A 12966-nucleotide genomic window follows, 5' to 3' on the forward strand; every position below is an offset into this window, starting at 1 on the left:
TTGTGCACACTGTCCAGGTTTACTGGGACGCTTGACTATAATGGAAGCATTGTGAGTGTGTGTGGTTTTCTGTTCAAATAGAACAGTGTGCTCCTAGTTACTGTAGGCACATTAAGGTTTTTTCTTTTCTAAACCCATCTCTTTCACCGCTTGATGGAATTTGAACTCTCGGATTCAGTTTACAAAAACAAGTAGCACCACTCCTTTTTCGTCCTTGACTCATTGAAGCATGCCGGCTTCTTTCGAGTGGCACTTCATCCACCTCGCTCGTCCGCTCTGATGAATTCCCTCGCTACATGACTCAGTTTAAACCGGAGGAATGAAAAGAAACCGGATGGTGACAACATGAAATCCCGTGTCACTCGACTCCCACCGTACTGCCTGAGTTCACAAGTCACATACGGTAGCCTGATATAGACAATGGTCGAAGATGAAACCCGAGCTTGCCAGCCTCCTTTTCTGTTACCATGACGACAGCAGCCATCTCACCAGTGCCTTGGTGAGTTAAAAAAAAAAGAAGAGCTCAGAGGGGCTGGAGGCTCCACCCACTGGGGGAGGAATCAACAGATCCAACCTGGCAACCTGGCAAATTACTTACAAATCAACTTATGTACATGAGAATATGACATGAGATGGGGACATATTATGTCTCCCACCATCTTTTGTCGACTTATCCCCCCTTCCCCCCTCCGCCTTTTTTCACAGCGTGCAACTGGATGCCATTCAGGGCGTGTTGCTGTTGCTGGCAGGTGTAGAAGCAGGTTGAGCAGGTTGTTCCCTGAATGCCACTCTGTTGAGTCCTGCCTCCTCCCTCCTCGTCTCTCGGGCCGACTGCTGATTCATTCTCACATGTTGGCAGCTCAGTGAAGAGATTTAGTTGTTGTGTGTATGTGTGTGCACCTGTTCTCAGCTGATATAGCCTCAGAATAAGAAGGTAAGGATTTACTACACACACACAAAAAACAACAACAAAAAAGAATACAGATTTAATATTGTCTTTTTTCTCAGGGAATGTCTTTTTTTTATTTGAATAGAGATTTGATTCACTGTTATATTTTCAAGATCAAGAAAACATGTTTTTAAGAGAAATATTTTAATTTGAATGTTTCTGTGATGATAATTTGTACTGTAAATTGAGTATCATACCTGGCAATTTTAAACTACTTGCTTCCTTTAAAAAAAAAAAAGAGCAGAAATATTGGAAATGTTTTTAATGGTTTGTCAATGGGTGTCAAAACATGACAAACACGGAGTGACATATTCACTGTGGGACCTTATGTAACTGTGTTCACTGTAAAGCTGTCAGTTTTACAGTCAACACAGTTACATAACTAGACGCTACTTTTATAAAGTTGGGGAAACTAGCGTTGTGCTGGTAGGCGTTTGTCTGGGTTTATTGAAAATATTGTAAAACCATTATTACTAAAACAAGCTTTATATTTATGGTGGAAAACATGGATACAGATCAAGTAAACCTTGTTGTGTCCACATATTGACCCATTAATTTGAGTTTGATTGACGTGAGTTTGGTTCGATCGTCGTCATGGAGACGGGAGGACCTACGTACCTCGATGACGTCATCGCTGACACTGACCAGTTTCTCTACGTGGGTTTATTTATAGAAAGCCTGTTCATCTAACAAGCTTATGATGTGTTTTCTATTGCAGGTTGGTTTTGGTTTTATGGATGAGCTTCTTGTGAGGTTATGATCATTTCAAATAATAATTTAAAAATAGGTTTCAGGTTGTGATTGAGCGGGAACGTGTCAACCTGATCTGGCAACACTGACTGTGACTTGTGACAAGATCATATTTCTAATTTTTAAATGTTTACATTTCTTCAAGTAAAATATTAACAAGAACATAATATACAGAATGAAAATGCTCTTTATTCAGAATCATAATATCAGATAACATCTGATTCACAAACTGCTTCATGTTTAATGCTGCTGGGTGGTTTGTAATCTATTAATGCATCATATCGTTTGAACTGATCGTGTTTCATCTGTAATAACTATACTCAAGTTAAACAACATTACAATATTTCAATATGAGTGTAAAATGTAAATAAAGTCAGAAGAGTCAAAAGTACAGACATTCTTTACTCAAGTACAGTTAAAAAAGATTCTGGAAAAAGTAGAAGTTCTAATTCAACTTCTTTACTTAAGTAAAAGTGGAAAAGTACAAGCTCTGAAATGTACTTAAAGTATAAAGTAAAACATAAAATGTATCCCTATATAAAGGACACTTCTAATGGCTGTTTTATTAATAAAACATAATTAATAATAATACTTGTTTTTTAAATCGATAATTCCAATCAAATGCATAAAAACGAAAGTAACAAGTCTGTTTTGAAAATGTAAGGAGTAGAAACAAAGATATTACAGATATTCGTTTTATAATGTAGTTAAAGTAAAAAATAAATACTCAGGTAAAGTTCAGATACCTGAAAATTCTAATTATTTGTACCTCATTACTTCCCACTAAGAAGCACCTCAAAATGTTGTTGTATTTAATTATTTTCTATCCCTGCTTGAGATTTTGTCGACACAGAGATTGAAGTCAGATATAAATGTCGGACCGTCACCGTCTGCGTATTTGTCTTGAAGTCTTTGTGGAGGCACGTTTATCTGCGTTTGTGGATCTCCGTTAAGTCACAGCTGACGGAGCTGTTAAAGTGATCCACTGGTTCAGGATATGACGGTGCAGCAGGGGGGGGGGGGCGACGACTCTTTTCTCTGAATGCTAAGGGGTCAGAGGTCAACACGAGAGCCTCTTTGGTGGGATACTAACAGCCGATCAGCCGAGCGTTCTCTCAGCGGGGCGGGTGGACGGCTGCTGTCGTTTTCTGAAATAAACAGGTGGAGGAGTTGCTCCACGCGGCGATGCCCACTGTGATGACGGATGACAGGACGCTTTGATTGCGGACAGCAAAGGACACGTCGAGTTTACAGAGGATTTAAAAGCCCACACATGCCACAGAAAGAGGAAATAGTTGTAACATTGGTCTTGCATGGATCTGATCTCAGATCTTAAATCTGACCGTGGACGTGTTTACACAGTAAAGCTGTAGAGCTCCCGGTTAAACTGGTTCCACATTAACTTGTGTCATTCACACTTGAAGCACAATTAAACATATTAGACTTAAGACAGTATGTGTTAGGTTTTACACTTAAACGTGAGCTACTACTTAATAAAAATGATAATTATGAAAAAATATTCTTATTTATTCATCCATTTAAGAAGTTTTTTAGTGGGGGTTTTGGCCTTAAATTGACATTGTAAAGTCAGAAAAAGAAAAAGAAAAGAAAAAAAAATTCCACTTCACATCAAAGGGTTAGTGTACTGTAATAGTGACATATACACTACATTCACATTGTTTTAACTCGTTTCTATGGCAAAATGTTATATATTTATACTGCAATATCCACGAGCCTTAGCTGATGAATTAGAACGGTAACAAATTAAATATGTCTTATTGTTTCAACTGAGAACAAAACACCAGAATCTGAAAGCAAACTTTAATTGTACTGTAGCGCCTGTTTAGGCTGGCTCGCCATAAGTGGTGCGTGTAAAAGAATGTTGAGGTCTGATTGGATGACAACATCAAAGCAATACTCTTTGACTTGAGGACGCTAAAGACGCTAAATAGCAATTTACCAGCGAGGTGAGGTTTGGTCAAACCTGTTCACTCCAGTTAATCATTTTAGCTGCCACAGTGTTGCAAACAAAATGTATCATTAAATGTATTAATTGGAATAGTGTCTTGGTCCACATTTACTTTAATTATGTACATTTAGTGTTGAGGCCGCCGTCACTCCCAGGGCGTCAAATACTAACGCTTTGTCACGCCATTTGCCGATGGATACCGACGCACAAAGTCACTCTGTGTAACTAGGAGACCAGTGTTTCCCCCTCCTATATCACTTTTACATTTCACATAGTTTAGGTCCGACCATGAGCCCAACCACCATGTTTTTGCTAAAGCTAAATAAGTGGGTTTATTGCCAAACCCTAAGTAAAGTATTTTTGTTTGGACTCACAATTATGGGAAGAGAAAGCATCGTATCATCAGCAAACTTGAGTGGTTTGATTGATTCTGCATAAACAATCTGCAGGTTTTCCATTTATTTTTCCACAGAGAAGGAAAAAAAACTGAAATATGGCTGATATGTGGCTGATAAACAAGCTTATAGAAAGAACAATGACTCCTTGATCATTGACACTCAAAACTACTGCATGTTTTCATACTTTTCATATTTTACTTTTCATCTGTTGGACGTGTCAGAGGGGGATTTTCACAAATCCCAACTTGTATCTAAATGCAAACCATTAGGGTCAATGAGTTAAAATAAAGTACTCCTCGTTTTTAATTTATTAGTGCTACCGGTTGTTGACTTACACAATATTGTGACAAGACTCTGCAACAGATCCACTTTGGCTACGTTCAGACAGCAGATTTGTCTCCCGATTCAGATATTGTTCGTTTTGTGTGTCACCAACCTATTTGCATTGGTTGCTTCAAACAACAGCACTTTGCGGTCGGCGTGCAGGACTCCACCTCGTCCTTCCTCCACCGGACAAACTCGATGACAGCTGGTTTACTTTGTGAGGAGGAAGCAGCCGGAAGCGCAGACAATTAATTTTGGCCTTTGTTGTTCCTCCAAAGCATTCTGCAAGTATCAGCATTGAAATCTGATTTGAGCGACTGTAGAAATCCCAAATGGAATCTTATTTCAAACAACCTCCAAAAATATTCCTGCATTTCATTTTTTTTTCTGTCCAGACTTTCAAAAAGAAGAAGAAGAAAAAAAAAATCTGATACAATCTGGTTATGCCAAAAAACAACAATCAGATTTGATCTGGCAGTCTGAACAAGAAGCTCTCAGTAAAAAAAAAAAAAAAAACACCCTGCAGGGACTAACTGGAGCTGCAGTCATTTGTGAATTGGAGTGAAGCTGAGAGGGGAAAACACACAGCTCAGAGGGCAACTGGGTAAATTCACTGTGTCACGAAGCCCCCGTTGGAGGCTCTGCTGGGACTGTGTTGGACCCCGATAGCTTGCTGTGAAACAACTGCGCTGAAATTCACCAACCAAAGAGGTGTCGTGTTCATTGTGGCTGGTGTTCACCATCAGCCGAGTAGTTCACCGGTACGAGGCAGGAGGGACGGGATTAGCTGGTCAGGGACTTTTTCTTTACGACTTGTGTCAGTGCAGCTGACCTGAGCTGTTACACAGGTGACCTTGTGCCTCTGGATAACGGGACGACCAGAGATGTTGGCTTTATGTGTGGTCAGGGAGATAAGAGAGAGGCTATCGTATCACATATGGAGGAAAAAAACATTTTATTTGTCAGCCCGTTCTCACTCCTAACTCATCAAATACCGATGTTTGGTCGGTGGCCCTCGGAGCTATATATGCTAACACTGGATTATATATCCATAAACACTTAAAATAACATCATCTAGACATAAATATGCCAGCGACCTCATTGATTGCACCATAAACAGTCTCTGATTTCTACACATAGTCTGGATATGTCTCCATTTTCTGATTCAGTGACCACAGGAGGAGAATTTCAACCTTGATAGGCTTTTACGTCCTAGTTCTGGAGTTTATGACATTATTAATCTCATATTTTAAAATGGACGAGATGTCTGAAAGTTTGTCCGAATAATGTTTGAACATCTGCAGTTTCATGACAACCAAACAAACTTACAGTCAAAAGCTTCCGAACAAGCTAGTAAGTCAACCTTGGGTGGACATTGTTTTACCAACACTTGTTTGTAAAACAAATGTTTTCCAATGCAATAATTTGTGTTTTTTTATGAATGAATCACATTAAATCAATTTCTTCATGAGTAAAACAAAAAGAAAAACAAATAAACACCAAAAATTTTATAAAATTAGAACACAATAATGTAATTAAATCACCAACAAACAAGGCCCCAGAAATATGATAAACAATAACATTCCTATTACCTGTATTAATTATTGAGCATTCAGATCACAGTACTGAGTCTGAGCCTGCTTTTTTTCAAGAATTAAACTGATGTTTTATGTTCTCTCCTATTTCAGAGTGAAACTAAAAAAAAGAAAGTGGGGAAATGGGGCGGTGTTTAAAAATCACAGTAGGCCTCCTTCTGCTTGTCCAAGCCTTTCAGCTGGCGGCACTCCAAGATCCAACCAACGCTCCGAGGCGGACAATTAATAAAGACTATCTCCGTGCACTGGCCAAAAAAACAGCTGGAAGTCCAAACGCTGCCATTACCGAGGAGGAGATGGAATATGATCCTGGATCTGATGGTAACGAGTTAAATAATGACTACAGCAGTGGGATCGCATCCGGCTCCATGACTGTAGACGAAGAGGAGAACAGGGGCCAAGATAAGCGTGCGAAGAAAACGTCTGGTGATGTCACTGTTGCCGCTACCACCGCGGCGCCCACAGTGGCTCCCGCCCTGGCTACCACAGTGGCGACGACAGTGGCACCGACAGTTCCCAGCAACGTTACAGCCAATCAAACTGGATTACCGAAGGCCACCATGTCTACAACTCCAGACACCTCAAACACGAGCCGGATCAACACGACGGAAGCCGAAATGGAATTTCACAATTCGACCACGATGGCGACGACCACTCAAAACTCCACATCTCACCTGAGTGCAGAAAACTCCACCAGCCTATCAGTTACCTCCAATCACACCGATTTACAGACAAATACAACAACTCCGGAGAGCAACGATACGCAAGAGTTCACAACAAAAGGCATGGGATTAACCAACGCCACAGAATCTACCAACACGACGACTCCAACAGCCACGACGACGCGATGGATCAACGAGACATCCACAATGTCTGAAACCACAAATACAACTGCTGCTTCCACCACGCCTGAAAAGGCCAACGGGACGGACAAAGGCGCAGCCTCGGGGAGCAGCTCTGACAGAGGTATCACCGCCAGTTTCGGGTGTCACGGCATCCTATATCACATTTTCGTGACCACAAAACGGCTTATTGTGCAGCATAACATCACTTTATAGACAGAAAAAAAAATTGCATTTGTGTGAAATTCCAAGCGGCAACAGAAAAGCCACAAAAACCTTCACCTTTAGAGACTTATAGCAACACCATGCTCATTGCTCAGAAGCAAATATTGCTGATACTTGTTTTAGACTTTGCTTTTCCCTCCGCCCTTTCCCTGACCCACATTTGTCTGCATCTATTTCCCCCCACTGGCAGAGGACAAACGCTGCTTCTTTTCAAAAGGAAAAGGTTGGATCGTGTTCCAGGTGCTATCGATGTGGCTGTTAAGGAGTCTATTACAAACCATCTTTTTTTTAAAAAGCAGGACAATGAACCTATGTTTTAGTGTTGCAAGAGGCACTCGGGGGCCGAGGTCAGCGATACTTGTGCCGGGGCGTGAGACTAGTGTTCGGTGTCGACCGCAAGATCAAGGAGATACGATTAGAAAAAAAGACTGCTTGTCAAATACACCATATCTATCTAGATATCTAGTTGAAAAGAAAGAAAATGTACATAGGCGAGAACTATAAGCGACACTGTGGCGAGAGGAAAAAAAGGCTTTTTTGCAGAGCTGGCACGCGGTTGGTATTACTGTAAAATGAAGCGTCACACGGACAGATGTGACAGCAGGACATAACAGTAACAGATGATGGTAATAAACAGTTGTGAAAGTGCTGGATGGTTACCGCGGCGGCGCCCAGCGTGTGCACGGTAACCGTACAACAGCACAGAAGTTTGAGTGCAGATAAACACACGGCTCTGTAAATATGAGCAGTGGGAGCTTCGCCGTTATCGATACTTAAAAATAAGTACAATGACAACAGAGAGATCAGGTTCTTTATGAATCCGAATCCAGAATCAGAAGGAGTTTATTGCCAAGTATGTTTTCACACACATGGAATTTGCCTCAGTGTTCAGTGTGCGCAAGAATTAAAATGAATAAACACATAAAGCAAAACACTGCAGTCAAAAACATAAAGACTACAAAATGCATCGCTCCTTTCGTACTTGACCATGACAGCGCCTTCCTGATCCTCTCCTTCTGTTCTTACCTTTCTCAATAAAAGCCTGAGATAGATACTCTTAAATATTAACCAGAGGGGAAGTCAAATCCATCTTTTTACTTAAAAGGAAACTCTGACCTTCGTCAGATTATACAACAGTTTCCCTCAGAGGGACTGCCAGATGCTGCTTTGGCTATGTAGTTGTTCAGGCCCAAATTGGCATTGATGCCGGTATGAATAGTTTGGATGCAACATATCCAGAGGCGAGTATTTGGCATTATCGTGTGGTTTATTCATCAGGCTCCAGGTGTGTAAAAAGGCCAACAGAGCTTAAAGCCATGCCAGCAGCAAAATGCTAAAACGGCCACAACGTCCATGTGAACACAGTCATGTTTAGGTGTAATACATACGTGTTCATTTATTCTAGTTTAGCGTGTTAGCATGCTTGTATAACACAAAGTCAGGGGTGTCACCAAAATGATTATAATTCATCCTGAGAGGATGAAGAATAAATGCCTGCACCAATATACATGGCAATCCATTCAGCAGTTGTTAAGGAATTGAATCAAAACACCACAAATAACGACCTCATGGTGGCACTAGGGAGAAGTATTTATTATTATTATGTTGTCAGTAGTATTTAACCTCAGAAGAACATGGTTATCTCTACAAAATCTCACAGCAATCCATAGAATTATAGTAATTGATAGTTATTGAGTCCTGATAAAACACAAATGAAGTGTTTATTTTTAAAAAGGATATTCAAGAAATTGCCTTTTTTTCTCGTTCCACTGCTTGATCTGAACACAAACACTTAAAACAGTCGAGTAGCAAAAAGTTGTTTCAGTAACTTCACTCTTTATATTCTAGCACATGTGAGGGTTCACACCTGCACATCCGTCGTAACGTGATGTAATATAATCGGGAATTTACGCAAACATTCAGTCACATTTCACCTCATCTAGACGACAAGCACAGCCTGCCGTCTTAAATTATTCAAATGTATTCGAGGAAATGATCGTGATTTTGGCTCGCTAATTGCATTAATTATTGCAGCGTGAATGAGACAAATTTGTACAGCTGACTAATTGGGATGTGTATCGACTGGAAACGCAATTTTTCGGCACTAATCATCTGAATATTAACCCTCAATGGACGGCTGTTGATATGAATAATTGTTGTTATTGACATATTATTTATCACCCTCTCCTCATCCCTCTGATGAAAAAAAGGTTTGGCGACAGAAACCCACAGGGGCCAGAGACACGGAGCGTGGGGAGCCGTGCTGGGAACGGCGGTGGCCGTGGTCTTGCTGGGAGTGGTGGCTTACATGATCCTGAAGAGGAAACACCAGAAGGGGTTCTCCCACAGTAAACTCGTTGACGACTTTCCTTCAGACCCAGGTAGGTCAAGACGCCCGTTATACAGTAAATGATAAACCTTGTAAGCCCTTCGAAAGGAAAATTCCACCTTAAGACAGGATCACTTACACATTAGGGGTTGCCAGTTCCAGATCTCAGAACATATTAACCAACATCTACTAAAATACCTTTAGAGTGTACACGACTTAAACATTTTTGGGAAATAGTCATGAGACAGCTGAACTTTAATGGATGAACCCACCCCTTTGCTAAGCCCCGCCCCCTGCTGCTGCTCCGTCAAGCTGGAGTCCACACTGCCATTAACCTCACCCACTGAATAAATATTATTGAATTGTTGGAAAACTGAGAAAGCCATGTGAAAGATTAAAGCCAACAGATCTACGAGGCTCTACTTTCCCTTCTAGCATCAATTTATACCTGTTACATGCTAGTGTCTTTTCAAAATAAACTCCCGTCCTCACAGGAAGTTGAGTTTTATTAGGTTTAGAAAAAGAACTTGGGTGGCGTTACCTTCACTGACGCACAACGCACGTGACTGGCGAGACAAAATGACAACGTTCACTTTTACGGCTTTCCTGTTTTGTCATTTTCGTAATAATGTTATGATGTTTTTGTTTGACTTACATACTCATTTGAAGCCCAACCACAATGTCTGTCCTCAACCTTACTAGGTGTTTTTTTTTTGCTGAAACATATAAAAACATATGTTTTATAAAAACATATAAAAACAATATATATATTTTTTTAATTCACAATGTCAATCATGTTAATTACACAACACCTTCTCTTCAGAGACCCGTTTGGATGAGAAATTAACTCCTCAAAGTGCACTTTAATGGGAACATAAATGAGAGTAAAGGGTCCATTTTACCCTCCTCACACCTTAGCCATGTTACTAACAGAAATATAAACCTATGTTTTTTGAAAGATTTATAATGACATCAGCCTGTCAAAGAATCGGTTGGGACTTTTTTTCCCTCTCAGCACTTTGATCAATCCTTTCTCTGTGTCACAGTTGTTATTTTCTCGTTAAGAGGAAGTCACTTCTGTGGCGTTCCCACTTACCTTCAATCTACCTTGTTTACTCCGCGGCTCGCTGTAGCAATTTCCTACATTTCCCAAAATTACTTTCAAAACAGCTCTCTCTCTCTCTCTCTCTCTCTCTCTCTCTTGCTATATATATAAAACCCCTATTGACTTCAGCACTTGTAAGGGCAGAAAAGAAAAAAGAAAATGACAGGAAAAGATTTTTCTTTGATTGATTTTTTTTAATGTTTGTTTGAAAACGGAGGCAGAAGGGGAACCCTCACTCTTTAACCTTAAAAACTGTACACTGTACAAAGTAACTGTCAATACACCAATAGGATGGTTCATTGTTATCTGTGGGAAAAACCTTCAACCAAAAACAATAAAGTGGACCCACAATGGCCGCATCAGCAGTAACCGATCATAACAGCAATGAAGTGTTTTATGGCGGGTTTAATGCCGTTTAACTCATTGCTACTAGAAAAAAAAGATTTAAATGTTGCCGTCTGCAAAAAAATGTGGAATACAAGATCATTAGAGACAAAGGGTTCGATTATAAAAATACTGAATGTTAACTTCACACTGATTTCCAGTTCTCAGATTAGACAACAGCGCTCCTTTGGACCTGAACTTTGGACTCGGTGGTTCGGCCTATTACAACCCGGGACTCCAAGGGGACAACATCCATATGAGCAGCTTTCCAGGACGGAAATAAAAGACTCCCGAGACCAAAGTCACGAGCTCACTCAAGAGAAAGTCGTGGTTATTGGCATTTCAATAGACAAAACCTATAATGTGGAGTTTAGTAATCAAGATTTGTGGATGTGGAAGGAGTTTGTGAAGGTTCTGCTATCAATAGATATGGAAATGTAGATGTATTGAAATAGCGGGATCACTGAAGGCAGTCTATCTGAACTTACACTGCAACAGCCAATAAAAAGTCAGCCATTTATGCACGATGCCAAAAAAAGGGATTCAAATGAAGAATGTGCTTTGCAGTCAATGAAGGATGTTTCCATTAAAACTTTTGTTTGTCATTTTTGAATTTGTGTGACCGGGAGGCTCAGAAATTCTGTTCTAAACAAGCGAAAACAAAAAAGACATTATCCCATAAAATCACATCAAACAAAACAGAAGAAACCGAGATGAGACTCCTGCTGATGCAAAACATTTGCAGGAAAAAAAGAAGGCGCCGTCGTTCTGCAGCCTAAACGCCAGATGACACAGCTGAACAATATTCAGAAGCCATGGTGAACAATAACATTATCCATATCAACAAAGCACCCTGCTGATATCACATAAAGAAAGCAATAGAACTAAAAAGAAGTTAGATTTGAGTGTGAGACCAAAGATTGGAGTTTGTTTTGCAAGACGAGGAGGAAGAGGAGGAGGAAGAGGAGGAAGCCTGGCTGCCGCTTTCTTATTCATAGACTTAGATTCTTTGGTATTCAGGAAATGGAGTCGTGTATTTGGGTCTTCAGCATCACTCAGTAGCAACAAGTGTATCATCATAATGTACTGCTTGAATCTCCTGACCTCCAGGTGTCCACACAGCACCTGCTGCCTATTAGAGCAACATTAGAACCTTTCATGCTGAACATTATGTCTTCGTTGTTATTCTTCTCCGGAGAATCTTTTAACTTTGAGAGTTCAGCCAGAAAAGTGCCTCTTTGTCGATTAATGCAAAACAGGGACAAACACTCTCTTCCTTTTATCCTTTTATATATAAATACATATATATGCTTTTGTACAATAAAAATCAATATTTCATAATTTTTCAACTTTCTCTCTCTTCTACATCATATAAAAAAAAATGTATATATAAAATACAACATTCACTCATCATTACCTGAGTGGAGCCTTATCAATATGCATCCTGATTATGATTGATATGTTTTTTTTGGGGGGTGTGTGGTAGGAAGGCTCTTAAATTCAGAGGGAGACACATTTTTGTTTGGCTGAGAGAAAAGTTTGTTGTGTCGCAGTGAAAATAATGGAAGTATTATACATCGGTAAAAAAAAACAAAAACAAAAAAAACTCAATGGAATTTGATGGTGATGCAATAATAAACAAACCAAACTCCAAACTAATGTCTTCCTTTTGTCATTTAAATATTAAAAAGCTTATGTGTTTTTGTATTTCCTCCCAAGATACTCAAGATATTGTAGAAATGGTTCTTTTATTAATTAAAAAAACAAACAAACACACACACACACACACACACACACACACACACACACACACACACACACACACACACACACACACACACACACACACACAGGGTAGGGAGACGGTGCCCGTTTTAATTAACCACAACAGTTTAGGACGCGGTTGTTTTGGCAGGATGGTGAAATCAATTAAGTGATGCCGAGCCTTCCGCTGCTGAATGTACACATCTCATCGGGGGTATAGGCAGGTAGTTAATTCACACTTCCAGCTGAGCCAAATTAATTTGAATTAAATTAAAACGATTGCCATCTTATTGCAGGCTATGTCAAATTCATTATTGGATTGAATTTCGATA

At 39.9% G+C, this 12966-nt stretch overlaps 1 protein-coding gene across 1 annotated transcript; it reads left to right on the top strand.

Moving 5' to 3' along the window:
• Window positions 1–639: 639 nt before the first annotated feature.
• LOC311013700 (uncharacterized protein) lies at window positions 640–12529 on the top strand. Its single transcript, XM_084009844.1, has 4 exons — window positions 640–934; window positions 6079–6951; window positions 9263–9433; window positions 11032–12529. The coding sequence occupies exons 2-4, from the start codon at window positions 6108–6110 to the stop codon at window positions 11151–11153; spliced, it is 1137 nt and encodes a 378-aa protein (XP_083865970.1). The 5' UTR covers window positions 640–934; window positions 6079–6107; the 3' UTR covers window positions 11154–12529.
• Window positions 12530–12966: the final 437 nt, after the last annotated feature.

This window comes from Eutrigla gurnardus, assembly GCF_963514095.1.
Source record: "Eutrigla gurnardus genome assembly, chromosome: 1".
In the NCBI taxonomy this organism is placed as follows: domain Eukaryota; kingdom Metazoa; phylum Chordata; class Actinopteri; order Perciformes; family Triglidae; genus Eutrigla; species Eutrigla gurnardus.